This window comes from Diachasmimorpha longicaudata, chromosome 3 (assembly GCF_034640455.1).
Source record: "Diachasmimorpha longicaudata isolate KC_UGA_2023 chromosome 3, iyDiaLong2, whole genome shotgun sequence".
NCBI lineage: Eukaryota > Metazoa > Arthropoda > Insecta > Hymenoptera > Braconidae > Diachasmimorpha > Diachasmimorpha longicaudata.
This window is the reverse complement of record NC_087227.1, coordinates 5,893,194-5,908,858: the sequence shown is the minus strand read 5'-3', so window position 1 is coordinate 5,908,858 and position 15,665 is coordinate 5,893,194. Positions and strand designations below refer to the sequence as shown.

General features: G+C 34.8%; 4 protein-coding genes across 12 annotated transcripts in view; 1 reads left to right on the top strand and 3 right to left on the bottom strand.

The window, feature by feature from the left end:
- Positions 1-2,394, bottom strand: part of Tlk (Tousled-like kinase) — a 28,541-nt gene extending 26,147 nt beyond the window's left edge. For 3 of the 7 annotated variants that reach the window (XM_064117675.1, XM_064117680.1, XM_064117681.1), the window contains exons 1-2: positions 1,881-2,391; positions 445-781 (exon numbers count right to left, since the gene is read on the bottom strand). In XM_064117675.1, coding sequence (XP_063973745.1) covers positions 445-475 — 31 coding nt within the window. In that variant the 5' untranslated portion in view covers positions 476-781; positions 1,881-2,391. Of the gene's footprint in view, positions 1-444; positions 782-1,315; positions 1,749-1,771 lie in introns of those variants that run through there. The other 4 variants (XM_064117679.1, XM_064117676.1, XM_064117677.1 and 1 more) reach the window with 4 other exon arrangements.
- Positions 2,395-2,709: 315 nt separating this feature from the next.
- Positions 2,710-8,310, bottom strand: LOC135159924 (late secretory pathway protein AVL9 homolog). Its single transcript, XM_064115987.1, has 8 exons — positions 8,045-8,310; positions 6,675-6,872; positions 6,329-6,557; positions 5,042-5,748; positions 4,818-4,952; positions 4,245-4,633; positions 4,017-4,105; positions 2,710-3,823 (listed from the first exon to the last, which is right to left on the bottom strand). The coding sequence occupies exons 1-8, from the start codon at positions 8,111-8,113 to the stop codon at positions 3,555-3,557; spliced, it is 2,085 nt and encodes a 694-aa protein (XP_063972057.1). The 5' UTR covers positions 8,114-8,310; the 3' UTR covers positions 2,710-3,554.
- An 892-nt stretch (positions 8,311-9,202) lies between these two features.
- LOC135161034 (SUZ domain-containing protein 1) lies at positions 9,203-12,207 on the bottom strand. 3 transcript variants are annotated; one of them, XM_064118292.1, is made up of 5 exons: positions 11,970-12,207; positions 10,948-11,018; positions 10,685-10,874; positions 9,778-9,966; positions 9,203-9,694 (listed from the first exon to the last, which is right to left on the bottom strand). In XM_064118292.1, exons 1-5 carry the CDS (start codon positions 12,021-12,023, stop codon positions 9,653-9,655), a joined length of 546 nt encoding a protein of 181 aa, XP_063974362.1. In that variant the 5' UTR covers positions 12,024-12,207; the 3' UTR covers positions 9,203-9,652. The 3 variants fall into 3 exon arrangements, with proteins under 3 accessions (XP_063974362.1, XP_063974363.1, XP_063974364.1); XM_064118293.1 differs by having other exon boundaries at positions 9,770-9,966; positions 11,970-12,206; XM_064118294.1 differs by having other exon boundaries at positions 9,203-9,966; positions 11,970-12,206.
- A 312-nt stretch (positions 12,208-12,519) lies between these two features.
- On the top strand, positions 12,520-15,627 carry LOC135161025 (ribosome biogenesis protein WDR12 homolog). Its single transcript, XM_064118273.1, has 5 exons — positions 12,520-12,704; positions 13,662-13,969; positions 14,339-14,953; positions 15,049-15,181; positions 15,422-15,627. Exons 1-5 carry the CDS (start codon positions 12,637-12,639, stop codon positions 15,558-15,560), a joined length of 1,263 nt encoding a protein of 420 aa, XP_063974343.1. The 5' UTR covers positions 12,520-12,636; the 3' UTR covers positions 15,561-15,627.
- Positions 15,628-15,665: the final 38 nt, after the last annotated feature.

Genomic DNA, 15,665 nt, shown 5'->3' with positions numbered 1-15,665 from the left:
CGCATTTAGGAACGCTTTCAATTTTTCCACTGCGTTCCGCCATGTCAACAAATTAAATGCTCCATGTATTTTTTTTTTGGATGTATTTACCCAAAAATGTTGATATTTGCAAGGGGCAGTTGACACTTGACCAGCAGTCGAGACATCAAATTGACGTGCAAAAAATATTTTAGAATTTTGGAACACACAAACATTGTCCATCCATTCAATGTAAATTGTGTTTTTCCCACTGATAATTAATTGTTTCCCTTTGGTTTTTCATCTTTACTGGACCAAAGCGATATCTCCAGATAAACAAAATGGAAGAATTAATTGGAAATAAAAATTTTGTAGTTCTATCCTTTCGTTTGTTGAGTGCGTAATTAAATATTTTGATATTACATGCAAATAACACGATAAATAAAGAATAAGAATTAGCTGAGTGCTGATAATTATGACACTTACCACCACCAGAATTCCAACAATTGTCAGTCATCCCTGTTTATCCATCTGCAGTGTTGGCACTGTGTTTATCCTTTTTTTAATGTTGAAATTTGTAGCTTAAATTCACCGTCAAAAATTTTATAGTCCTTGTTGTTGGTTATTATTCATAAATGAATTGATCAATCGTTGTAACGATGATTATATGATCACTGGGGATATGATCCCATAATAACGTATCACTTTTTCAGGCGATAATCCTTCAGTCCACGATTTAATCATGTTAAAAAATAATTCATTTAACCAGGACCAAGTTTAATTCACGTTTGTCACTTAATCACTTTTTGGTGGACGTTATCATCTGCAATATTATTTAATTTAATTATTATTTACTGATTATTTTCTTTTCCGGAGACAAGTGGGCTCCCATTAAGACGAAAGTAAAAATTATGAGTTATCTATCGAAATTTCTATCCTCGCATTTTCCGTGATTAGAATTCTTTTGAAATTTGAGGTTATGTTTCCATTCAATACACAAAATAAACTCAAGGGAAAACCGATTGACTGGGGAAAATAAAAACTCTGTGATCCACCAAATGAATAAAAAAAATGAGCAACTAATAATTGTGATAATAATATTGCTAGATGTTCAGGACTTGTGTTACACAGTTCTCAAATATAAAATCACTTGTCCCTTCCAGGTGCACCGAACAGTCTCTTCAAACCCTAAACAAACCTCTCCGAATTACAATCTCCCACCCCTCAAAAGCAAAGAAAAAAAAATATCCAAAACGACAAAAGGAAAGATTGCCCAAAGACATGAAATCCCCCAATTAATTTGATTTTACTCTTAAAATTGAAAAGAAAACTTGAGAAATCCCAGAAATTCACTGACCCGACATCACTGAGCATCACAAAAATTATTCAACAATGTATCATTGAATTAATTTGAGAGTAAACACACGAAAAAAAAAGTAAAAAGGGGGTCTTCATCTAGAAGATGGCCGCCACCGCCCGCTCTAGAGTCGGCGATTTATCCCTTTACTCGTATGTCCAACCATACGAAACACGTCGAGTAGAATAGGGCAAAGAATTCCATACACCTCCCTCCTCGCCCCCTAACCTTCTTGCCACTGAAAACCCGTCAATTGGTGGCATCACAAAACAGCAGCGACAAAATTTGATGATCAAAAAAAAATTCAATTAAAATGCTATGTGATATTCTCGTAAAATGTCGAATATTTCACGATGAATAGTTGGCTTGTTGTGTTATTTCCCTCAGTCGTTGAGTTTAATCGGGGAAAATTAAATTTCTCTACATTTACTATTCTGGAGTAACAATTTTTCAAACCTCAAGACAATTTTTAGGATTCATGATGGTTATTACACCTCTGTCCTTGTCATTAGCAAATAAAAAAAATGAGAGGATTTTTTTTTATGTAGGTGAGACGTTTACGAACACTTTGGGACGTTGCTCTTGGTCTTCCAACTGCTGCAACGCCTTCTATACACACCGATGTGTAACACAAAATATTTTAGTCCCTTTTTTGCACTCACAAAATTTATCAGGATTTATCCATTATTGTTCTTCTTGATTATTTTCATCCACAAATACACTTTTTACACATTATCAATGAAGTATCCAACATCCTCCCAAGTCTTCAGTCAATCATCATAATGATCAACAAACAACTCGGAAAAATTATCAACCATTTTCTATAATATTTCGGCTGATTTTTCAACCCAACTTTCATTCACCATTAAATTTGTGAATATCTTCGACAATCGTTTAAACCAGATTAACACATATCCGTACTCGTTATTTAAGTTGTAGACAATAACTAGTATTTTCGATTAACTAATTTATTAAAAGTCGTGTCTGCTTTACCCGTTAAAAAAATTATCAATGGTTTTTTTCGTTTCTATTAACGCAAAGTTTTTACGTTTACGATGAAACGTGTGACGACAGTTACATACCGTCAAGCGTACTACGGTGCCCCCTTGATTCAGGGGGTTCTTGAGAAGAGATTCGTGTGGTGTTGCGCGAAGAGTGGTGAAGGGAGGGGGCGGTACAATCGGCGAACACAAGGGAGAGGGGAGAAACCATCGGCTGCGACTAGAAATTTAAATTCGGTAGAATATATATATATATAGATATATATATATATCTGTATTGTTCTTCAGCTATATCCGATAGAAATAATTTGTTAGGTTTAGAACAGATAGAGGTGACAGTTTTGGTGGAAATATTTTCAAGGTTTTAGTGAAAAAAATTATTAGATTCATTGATTGTTTTTTTGAGGTAACAAAAATTATATTTATTAAACGTTTTCAAGAATTAAGAAAAAATTTACAACTCTGATATAAAGGATAAATTAAGGGTTTAGCTGTAATTAATAAATCTGGGGGAATGGGAGAGAGAATACCCAGAGAACAATTTTTTATCGGTGTTATAAAATTAAAATTAACTAAAATTTAACAGAACATCGGCAATATTGTTGACAAATTGTTCACACATTGTTTGCTGGGTAATTATTGGGTTTAAGCACAATATAACATTTCACGATTACGTACTAACGTATGACAATGATTTTCAGGTTCATTGGGTCGCAAAATTTAAAGTAATTTTGTTGACTTTAAGGTACACTACTAATCACAATAATGGTAATTTATAGGAATGGCAATTCGGAAGTGAAGTGATGAAGAATAGAATGAGTTGATTAATTTTAGGCCGATTGAGTTGCGAATGTTGTGGCAGTTCTAGGAGGACTAAAAGAGAATATCAATAGACTTTTTTTTGTATGGGAGATAGACATTTCTATAATTTATTGAATATTCAGTAAATAATGTGACTGTCATGTTTATAATTTTCCATTTTTATCACTTCACTACCGATCAATGACACTAAGTAGAGTAAATATATAAATATGCACATGAATACCATTTCCTGAATAAAATTTATCATTTCTTTTGAAACGGAAAATTGAATTTGACAATGACACAATTTAGGAATACAATATCTATGTTGGGTGAAATTATTTTCAACGTAAATTGAATTTTTAATGTGGTAATGAATTCATGAATAGTTCAATCATGTTTTTTTCCGTTTGACTTCACTTGCAAATTTTTCATTACTAAAATGAATTGAGAATTTCCTGGCCTTTCTTTGGATCTATCGATTGTAAATCGACAGCAACTGGTGTTCCAGCCTCAGACATTTTCAAATCATTTGAAACAATTGTCATTTGATTCTCATTACATTTGTATTCATGCATATTGTTGTCACTGAGAGGATTGTTCTGCGGAGAATTTTCCGATCTGCTGTCCATATCTAAGGGCTGAACTGTCGTCAGGGTGCTCCACCATGTCGTAAAGGCACCCTTGGCTTGAGAGAGAGCTCCACCTATGGATTCATTAATTTATATCAAATAATCAGTAGCCAATCAAAAAAATCCTGTAAAGTTCTCATTCAACAAAATTTCACATAGCTTATTATTAAGATAAATCAACAGTGAACAATAAAATTGAGTGAGTACTATGAATGTATGTTAATTTGATTTTGTCATGATGAAGTTGACGATTTTTTCGATATTTACCAACAGCTTTTCCGGTCGTAGCCACTGCTCTTCCGGTGGTCGCCATTGCCTGATTTATTTTTCGACCTGATTCCGTGTTTTGCATTGTACTGAAAAAATCATTTTTCGTTGATAGAATTTTATGAAAATGTTGCAATTATTGTATCTCATTCTAAAGTAACTCAGTATTGACGGGAAAAATATTCAAACGGTAGTACTGAATGAAAATTAGGAATCATTTTTTCTTACTGCGATAATCTGAGCTTCATGTCTTGAACAGAAAGTTGACCAGCAAATGGATGTCCTGGTTCCACTGAAGTAATTTCACTTTTTAAACAATTTTCCCAGGATTGATAATTATTCGTTGTTTTCCACGCCGCCATGAAAGCGCCATTGAAATGATCAGATTGTCTCGTATCCTGTTGCATTGAAGTTCTCAATAAACTCAGAAGATACACCCGGAATTGCGTCCTGATCCATTCATCACCACCTTCCCATCCCACTCCATCTAAAAATACATCCTTTCGTGGCTCAGCCACATGTCTCACCACATAATCAGCGAATCTTAGGTCTTCAGTCGTTAAATGAAGAAGTCTCCTTAACTCTGGATCTGTCGCTTCAATTCTTCCGCATTCCAACTGAAATCATTTTCAACAGTCAAAATACAGGTATCACCATAATTTCGCTCCAAGTTGTCACTTCTTATCGTTAGATTCGTCAAATGAAATAACTGAGATATACATTTGACATTTAACTCGAAAAATATTAATTTCATTCGTTGTGGTCGACTCTTTCATATGAGAAATGATTTGGATTTCTTACCTCAATTAATACGTCAATAAGTTGCTTCTTTTGTTTAAAAAGAATATTTGTGGCTCCGACGATGTATCCTCGAACATTAGTGTCTCCTAGAAGATCGAGGTAAGGGAGAGAGAGGTATGGCAGGCATAAGTACCCCTGTAAGTAATAATTTCAATTTTTCAATGAGAGAATGATAGAAACGATCAATAACAACGTTTTATATTTCTCTCCCTTATTATTCTCACCTCACTGAAAATATTCAAAGGTAATCCACACTCCTGTGGATTGACGTGCGCCATCTGCGTGATATTGGATGTGACCCTTGCCTCAGACAGGGCATCACTACTCGTGTCTCTGGGCAAAACTCCAGTCTCATTCACACCAAAATTTCCATTATTACTCTGCATACGATGAGCATTCTCCAGTTCCTTAATCGAATTTTCATCTTGATTCTCCGACGCTGGGTTCAAATCTCTGCACCCACTCGTAGATTCAACTTCAATAACTTCCAGAGTTGAAGCATTTTCAATATCCTTACTATTTTTCCGTGAGAGTTCTGTGGTGATTGAGTTAAGAGATTTTCCCTCCATTGTCTCGAGAGTTTTATTGTCATTCAACAGAAGGGATTCGTCGTTAGTTCCATTTGATTTTAGGGAATGGCAATTGTCAGCATTTTTCCCTTGTATTTTTTCTGTGTTCTTCGAGTTTTGCGAATCCTCATCACTCTCGAATGTGGGAATTGGAGACATTGGTCTTGATGGCTTAACGCATGCAGCCCTCGTGAGACCCGTTTCAATCATCCCAGGATGAAGGGACAGGAGTGTGAGTATTGCCGCACAGAGAGGTTGCACTGGTGATTGATAGAAGACGACTCTCTTCTCTAATAATAATAGTTTGAACAGTAGCAGGGCTTTATGTCGGAATTGAAGAATAAAATCTCTCGCTGATAATCCTACAATATGAATGGAAAATTCATCCTCATTAGAATTTAGACACGAAATAATGAGAAGTTTAATGAAAACGATTAAGAAATATTCATTTCTTCTAAATTTCATATTTTCTAGAGGACATAATTGTGTTGAACTTTTCAACATTGATAAATATTGAAGGACTTGTTCTAGATTACGATAATTGACATGACGATTTCTTTTAGTGAATTTTTCTACAATGGATGAATTTGCAAGATATATATTAATTTTATTTGGTGAAATAAGCAGTAGCTAACGTTTCTTCATCTGCAATATTAGTTTCCCTTACGATCCTTACGATTACTCCTATATTCACTTAACAATCGATTGATCTAAATGAACTTTAATAAGTTTATAGAACTGGTGATGAAGTCGAAGTTGACGATTTTTTTTTGCAATAGCTTTGACACCTTCAAATTACATAAGAGAATATCGTTGGCTACCTCTCAGACTAATCGATTGTTATTTGCATAAAATAAATCTCTGACAGATGGTTGCCTCCAATATTATTAGAATAAAAATGATAATTGCGTAAGTGGAAAAAAAATCGTTTGAATCTCTTACCAACAAATACTTGGGGTGGAATTTGACTATCTCCCTTCATACAAGCGTTCAAATGTCGAAATGTGTCCTCCAGCAGTGAAACCTTACTGAAATCTCCTTCATCGAAATAGGCATGTGTGATAAGCGACATTTTAACTTGAATATGCCCATACAGAGGTAATGTACTCAAAACACAGACTGATTTTTGTACTGTCCCTCTGGTAATATCTGATGTGCGGTTTTTCAGTTTCTGCAAAAACAAGTTACAACAACACATGAGTGTTTGAAAAATGCTATGGTCGGATTTTATTCTCAATAATGTATGTGTAATTTGATACTGGTGAATTATCAGAAAGCAATGACTCACCTCGACTGGTATTTGACGGAAACATGAGACCCCGTAAACAATTTTATTGGGATGTGTGATGCTCGGTAAATGAAAATACACTGTGTCTTCGTCGTAATTATGAGACCCATCAGGTAGGGCAAGAGTTGGAAGGTACTTCCAACCTAGGGGACACTCGTTTGGTGAACCTGGAACTAGCGGAGGAAATGAATACTCCACCTGAGAACAATTAATGCAAAATAATATTAGTTGATGATTTGTATTTTCTTTCTTAATTTTATTCCACATTAAAAATAATCTGTCAAGTTTCTATGGGAGAATCTTCTAATATTAAGTTTCTATCATGAACTATCGCTATCAATTCAACTTTTATATTTATGCAATCAGATTAATTAATTTATCGTCTTGATGAATCTTCACAAATTGATTTCTGACCGAACAAGGGCAAATAAAAAAATTCCGATTCATTCCCACAATCGCGAGAATAAAAGTTTAGATATTAGTCATCTGTTGTCACTATAAATACGCAGATAAGTGGATAAAAATTGTTTTCTAATTGAAATACGAGCAGACTGCTTTGAAAATTTGATTGAATTCACCATTCCTCATAGACAGATGTAATAAAACAAATGTTCAGGACTGACAAAGTTTTATCATAAAAAAAAATTAGATTATTTTCACTTTTGAAGGAATAAAAAAAAGTAATGAAATATTCTGTTTTCAAAATCAATTCAAGATGAAAATCTACGTAATAATTGCAGTTCATTTGAAAAGACAGACAATTGTCGACGGGCTAAAATTTTCAATTTGCGATTGTACAATTGATTGTTAATTGCACCCTTTAGACCAGAAAAGAGAAAGGGAATGAATTCAATATATTAATGGCAGCACAACCGGTAAATAATCGTGTCATCATAATAGAATAAATCAAAAATACTGGAATTACTTTCAGAAGTTTTATTTTTCCACGATATCTGGCAAATTTACATTTGATTTTTTTATCGATTTCAAAGATAAAATTCAGACAAATTTCTTAGACTAAAATTGAATGACAACAAAATAGACAACATAGATAAATCCGGAAATTTTCAATCTAAATTTCTTCAAAACATTAATACAAACGCAAAAAAATATAATGATTGCAAAAAAACTATCAAAATGCGTGGAAAACCATGAAATTGTTGGAAACAAGAATCGGATAATCGAAATATATCAGAAATTGAATCATTTGTAGGTTCATGACCGGGGGCCCGACCTGAACGTTATGTCGCATGAATTTCAGTGTCTAAAGTTATGATCAAAACAAATTCAGAACATTTGCAGGGCGATAATGAAGAGGCGAAGAATAGGATAACAATGTGCAAAAAAATTGATGAATTATGACAACTCACTTGACAGCCCTTCTTGTGATGAAATCCAACGACAATAACATGAAGAATTGGCCCCACAGGCTCACCCATCGTTGACGATTCCAATTAATCAACAATTATAACAATTCCACTATTTATTGAAGTATGCACTTGGTAATCATCCAAATTTTCATCTTGACGAGTATGAAAACAGAAATATTACACACACTTGTGTATCACACTCTGGTGGCGTTTTTTTTCCACCCGATAACTGATCATCGTACCATCTGTCATGCGCCATGATGATACCAAAGAGCATAACCTGCAGCAGAGGTTCATATCCCGGAGGTTTGATGACCCCACACCAACGCTAGTTATGACTGCGACGGTGAGTGGCGCCACCGTCGATTGTGGCGACGAAAAGCGACAAAAAGGGGCCTCAAAATTCGTCTGGTCATTAGAAAAAATTATCTCTATGTTCTTAGTGAATATTAAGGAATGATACGATCCACGAACGAGTGAATTATCGGGTACCTCTTTGTCACAGTTTGCTGCCACAAACGACAGTGGCACCATCTACCACTGGGGTCACAACTAGCGTTGGTGTGGGGTCGTCTGGTCTCTGAGATTGGAGCCTGCACTTTTAGTCTATGGTCTTTGATGATATTAGGTGGATCATCGCCGCCAACATTTGAAAGAATGGCTCTACTCTACCTTATAAACAAATTGAAAGATGATCGAAAATTATTCAAAGTTTTTAGAAAGCTCGATTCGATTTTGCAATCTGAAATTATTCGGCAATTTCTTTATAGGTTCTGGTAAAATAAAACAATCGGAACACAACAGTGTCGGATGGGTAAAAAAAAAAATTTTGTTGTCTTAAAGCTCAAAATCTGACTTTGTGATCATTAGACGTGAAAGAAAGAAAAATTTTTTTATAACTCACGAAAGATAATCCAGTTTTGCAAATAAGTTCTATTCGTTGGTTCTAAGGAGGGAATAAAAAAGATCAATGCATTCTGGAATTTAATTGAGATGTGCAGATTATTTATGATTTTTTTCCAATTTTACTCCGGCAATTAGTTGGAAAATTTGGAAACGGAAAATGATGAAAGAAAGGTATCTATAAGAGTAGATCTACTTTAACGTTTCCTCACTTTATGAAGTACTCGAAATAGAAGAGAAGCAAACAATGCTGACTTAACGAAAACCAATACTTTATTACATTGTCAAAGCAATTATATACAAAGGATGTTAGTTTCATCTCCATAATGTTCATATTATCTTAATAAGAAAACAAATTTCAAAGAAATGTGTAATCATTTTTCATTGTCACGAGGACCCAAAAATGACAATTAAATATTTATGCACTTTATTTTTCGTATTTACTGATCAAAATATCACAAATTATTATTATCCAGGAGCTGAGAAACGTTAATTTTGAGAAAAAAAAATAAATGAATTGGCAATGAACAGTTTGATCAAGGTATAAGATGACATTTTGCAAATTTGAAGCTCCAAAATTCGGAAAACTTAGTTTCCTCTGTTATCAAAGAGATTCCGCACGTTTCCGGTCCCATTCCAACATGTTATCTGTGACTCTAAAGACAGTTTGCCATTGGAGACAGTGACACGGGGACATAAGTGTTTTCAGCTGCTCACTGCTGACGGCCTCATAGCCGATGTTCTCCACTTAGTTATGGAGAAGATGAAGGATTGTTTGTTTAAATTAATCTTTAATAATGAGATGATTGTTAGCCTTGCTACCTTCGTACATTGAAGCCACGAGTACCATCTGGCCCAATAGGCATCCGAAGTATATTTGTTGAATTGTGGAGTGAAATTGGAGGATTATCGAACAGAAGTTTCGACTGAATTTTATTTATATCATTTGACGGTTTCTCCTCTGGACTTCTTTCCTCTCCTAATATTCTTTTACGTGCTTCCGCATATTCTTGTTCCCTCTGAAAAATCAAAGAATATTCGCCTTAAAATCGGTATTAAAATTTGGAAAAACGATCAGGATTAATTCTACTATACATTTAGTTTAATAGAACAGCATATAATAAATTGATGGAATGGTCTATTATACAACAAGTGCGGTAAATATTTTCTGACGAATGTGAGAGATTTAAAAAAAGCTGGAAGTCAATTTCCTAATGACACTAGGCAAAAATTCTATATCGTACGGGTTTCGTAGTGTCTTTTACATTGTGATCTGCGTAAGAGGCGAATAACGCATGTGCAACCTCCATTGTCCCAATAGATAAGCTCTGAAGCAGTTTAAAAGTTGAGTTTTACAGCTCGTCTTAGAGATAAGTTTTTTTTTTAATTTTGCAAAATATATTATGAGAGAATTTCAAGGAAAAATTCTCAAGGGACATTCAGCAGGTACTTTATTTAATTCCAAAACGATATTAGTGATTCAATTAAGTTGAAGAACATGAAATAGTCAAGATGCAGTAAAAATTAATATTGTTAAGCACCAAATGAATAATTTAGCATAAGTTTGATGAATATTAGCCAGGATTCTTGTATATATCGTCATAGACATGGATTTGAATTTTTTAATTGAAATTGTTAATTTTTCGATTGGTGAAAATAAACAAATTTCCAGGGCAACAATTAACCGCAATATGTGGAAGACTTTTCTATTGTGGCAAACATCATTTCTGTATTTACCTGTTTCAATGATTTAATTGGCTGCTTTGGTTTATCCCCATTAGTTAAAACACCGTCTCCATAGCCTTTCACGTCTCTCTGAGGCCTTTTGAGGATTTTAACAGTGGGCTTTGGAGGAACGTATTGCGAACGAACTCCATCTTCACCCAGTATTATCATTTGACCATTAGTGTTTCTATTGCTCACCAATCTGTTGATTCACTCGAAATTCCAATGTAATTACCAATAACTGTCATTTTTAAAATATTAATTAATGAACTCACGTTGGTGTTTGTCTGTTGTCGAGAGAGTCCAAAGGATCAAGCTGAAGAGCGTTGAGTTTTCTGTCAAGTGCCTACAATTTGACAAAAAAAAAATTTTCAAAAAAAAAATTGGATTTTTTAGTTTTAAAGTCAATAAATTTGAGGATAACAAACAACTTTTGGCAGAAGTCACACATTCATCCAAATCAATCATCCAGTCGCAAGTACAAATACACATTTGTACTTGCGAATGATAGCTTGTAATCGCGGACGAAGGGGTATGTTTTACCGAAGTAATTTTCATTGTCAAATTGAAATTATCTAACACCCACCACCCCTTAAGGGGTGCTTTCTAAAGACGTCACTTCACCCAACAGATTTGTTTAATGACAGAGAAAATAATTTTTCTGATCTGCATGTCGGATATTTGATATCATCACTATCAAAAAATTGAGTTGACTAGAACAAGGAAAGTCTAGGTGATTCGGTCAGGTGATTCCTCTGGAAAACGGCCCTTAATGGAGTGAAAAAATAGTCATAGAAAATATATGGAGTGAATTTTACTGTATTCTGAATTCCTGCGTTATCAAGTCAGCTTTTTTAAGTGATAATCAATTTGACTATTGATTTTGGTAACTTCAAACGTGAAGTAGCCCTTGAAAAAAGAATCCCTTACTATTTCAGAAAATTCAGTGAAAATAAAAATGTGAGAAGAAAAGGGCAATTACTGTGTGAACCTCATCGATAGACTTTACTTTTCTTTCCCTTCCTAAACTCAGTAAATGGGGAACAAAGTTTACTAGCTTTCGGTGCAGAACTTATCACTCAGTTTGATGTTATAATTTACCATGAGTTGGTTTATCACTAAATGGAGAAAACATAGGCAAACACGTTTAGTGATTAAATTTTGAGAAATGAGAAGAATATTTGAAGAAGAATTCAGTTTTTTCACCGAATGTTCAACTGGACAGTCGAGAATTCTTTCATTGAGGTTATGTAAACTACAGAAATGAACGGAAAAATAGTAGAATTAATTTACGTACACCAGAGGCCTCCATTTCCTCCCATGTGTCAAAAACTTCATCAGCAGTTGACATTGTGCGATAAATAATGTTCTCCTGTTTTTCTGAATCACTTGAGAAAGTGGCCAAAAATACAATAATTTAGTTTCCCCCAATGTTAATTTTTTTTGGCAATTTTTGTGTGCAACCTAACTGAGTTGTCGCACACCCACAGCGGCCAAAGACCCAAAGAGATGAGTTCTCCAACTGAGAATACGTAGAACACAGTAGTGGATACCACTTATAGACATTTTTACCTAAGCGACGATAGATCTCTGTATTATCTACTGAACAAAGTACTCACTTGAGCTAAATAAATATTTATTTCTGTAATTCAAGATTCTGTAAATCCCTTATTGAATTAGGGTTTACGAAAGAATTACTTTTTTGACAATCGAAAGTCGAATTCGTTGTTGACATTCTATGCCATTAGAATTGTACTTTGTTGAATTGGCTTGAACAAGTACGAACAGAGCCCCCCCTCCCCAACAATCGAAGAAGAAGATACTAGAGCCATCTTGGGGTGTAGATTAGGAGCAAGATTAATTAAAGGAAGAACCGCGTGTTCCCATGGTTTCTTACTCTAAGCAACAATGTTAAAAGTGTATTAGTTATTTGTTGACAAATTATTGAAAGATTTTTAGACAGAATGGCTGGAACCATGAGTGGCAGTGACGTGCCACAGCTTCAGATTAGGTTCATCACTAAACAAGAATGGTGAGGAACCAAATTGAAGTTTTTACTCAATTGTGAGGTTATAAATCTCATTTTTATAAATTATCTGATTCTCTATTGAATTAACGGGTAGTTGCCGATATCCTCTCATTTTTCGTGTTTGTCACCAATTTCGGAAAAACAATTCATCATAGCACATGATAAATATATCATTTTCAAATATTATTATTATTCAATGGCACAGGAAGCTTGACGACTATCAATAAATTTTCGTATTTTCTCAGTCAACCTGTAAAACTTGAGAAAACTGTAGCAGAAGCAGAATAATAAATTATAATAATTTGTAAGTCATTAAATAATGACATAATCTACGAACGGTATATGTTTTTAATCTTCGTCTGATCCATGAACTTTCAGTGATTTACAAAAAGCATTAAAAGTGAGAAGCCATCGGCAATAACTCCCTAAATTCATTTGGTAATTGTCAATGTTTTATTAAATTTTTGTTAGGAAATTGATTGTAAGACTTTGAGCTATCAGTAGATTCCTTTTGGCACGTTGTTGGTAGATTTTGTGGATCCTTCTCACTGTTTGAAACTCAAAACTAATCTGCTGTAATCAAAAGTCATTAAACCCGATTTCGAAGCCCAAGGAACTGCAGAATGGAAGATAACATTTTCAATTTTTGGTCCTAGATTTCAAATTATCTATTAAAAACGATTCATTTTACTCACTCTATCTGCAAATTCACACATAATCCAAATTTCCACAATAAATCTACTGCAATTATTGTTTTCACCGAGATAATGAAACAGAAGCGTGCTTTGGATGCTTAGTTATCTATTTTCTATTGATTAAAAATAACTTAATTTGTCCTTCTATATCTTTTTTATTTAACATAAAACATGAAAATTTTCGCCTACCCTTCATTCGTTGCAGACGTTGACAGGAAAAATTGTGACAAACCTTTAAAATTAACCGTTGTTATTATTTCTTCAGCTATGCAGTTCCAGACTATCCCCTATCTGTTCCCGCCCCTGTTACACCAGAGGAGCTGAATACGCTCTTGAACACTCTGCTGCGAGAAACGAACGAGCTGTCCGCATCGATCTCCTTCGACTTCCTCGTTTCCTCCGAATTCCTCCGCTCACCTCTCTCAATCCATATAGCTGATCGTGGCCTTTCCACAGAAGACGTTATTGTCGTAGAATATCTAGAGAAACATCCACCTCCAGAGCCCCAGAACTGCCTCATTCATGACGACTGGGTGTCTTCAGTAGCAGTAGCTGAAAAATGGATACTGACAGGTTGTACTAACATTTCGATTGTCATGAAAAATTCCATTATTTTTCTGTAATAACAAGGGCATTAAACGAATTCTGTCGCCGATCTATTTCGTTTTGACCTCATCATATATATTATATGTCTATAATTAACAATTCCATAATCAGTTGCAATTAAATAATGATTTATAATTATACATCTTTAATATCGAGCCCCGAACCGAATCGACTGATTGGCGAATCCCCAGAAATGTTTTTTGTAAAAAATTTAATTGACTATCAAAATAGATTTTGAACCTTTGCTTTGTCACCCCACGAAAGTTCTTAAAAAAACATGCACATTTGTACTTTAATTTATGGCTTGAATTATCTAATGTTTGTTATCACGTTCAGGTTGCTACGATAGTACTGTACACATCTGGACGTCCAAAGGAAATCACAAATTAACAATTCCCGGTCATACAGCAGCAGTAAAGGCCGTGGCATGGATTTGCCTGACTGATGAGCTCGGAATGTTTGTAAGTGCCTCACAGGACCAATCGGCTATAATTTGGCAATGGAATATTCAAAGCAACTCTGTGGAATGTGTTCACGTCTGCAGAGGCCACGAACAAGGCCTTGAGTCAGTTGGTGTGAGTACAAATGGTGAGCATATGGCTACGGGAGCTTGGGACAATATGCTGAAGGTCTGGGGAACCTCCGAGAATGATTCCGAGGAGCCGGAAAAGAAAAAAGCTAAAGTCGATAAAGGAAGAACAAGAGTCCCTAAGAGAACAATGAAAGGACACAAAGAAGCAATATCTGGAACCGTTTGGGTGGATAGTAACGAGATCATTAGCTCTTCTTGGGATCATACCATTAAAGTTTGGGATTCGGAGTTAGGAGGAATGAAGCATGAAATTGTGGGAAATAAGAGTTTCTTTGATATTGATTTTTCGAAGATCGGCAGAGTTCTTGTTGCAGCATCTGCTGACAGACATGTCAGAATTTATGATCCTCGTTCTAATGGTGAGTATTCTCACCATTCTCTTTTGGAATGGGAGGCTTTCATTGGGCAGTAAAAAAATTGATAATTTATGTGGAATTCTTTCTAATTTTTATAGAGGGTTCTGTTGTCAAATCTACGCTCACCTCTCACACGCAGTGGGTTCAAACTGTTCGCTGGTCTACGACTGATGCCAATATGTTCCTATCAGGTGGCTACGACAATTGTCTAAAACTTTGGGATATTCGCAGGTATTCATGAATATTAATTAACAATGTATGAGTCGTTTATTAGAATTTTTTCTCAGTAAAAGAGAGAGTCCACTCACAATATTCCTTGAAGAAATCGCTAACTGCCTTCAATTTAAAAATATTCTGAAAAATCCACGCAAATCAACATGTATCGTATTTTACTAGTAAATTATTGAGAGGTCTGCAATGTCCAACATTTTATCAATAGTCTTTGGTCACCAAAAATTTATTGTATTTCAGTCCAACAGCACCGCTTTATGAGCTATCGGGACACGAAGACAAGGTCTTCTCTTGCAACTGGTCGAATCCCAAACTCATGGTCTCCGGAGGCGCTGATAATACTGTGAGAATATTCAAAGCCGGCAACGCAGTTCATTAAATTATTTTCTGCTCATTTTTTGAAAATTCAAATTTATAAATAAAGTTTCTCATTTAATTGACAAAAATCATTTGTTTCATTGAAATACTTTCCCTTTCAACTGAT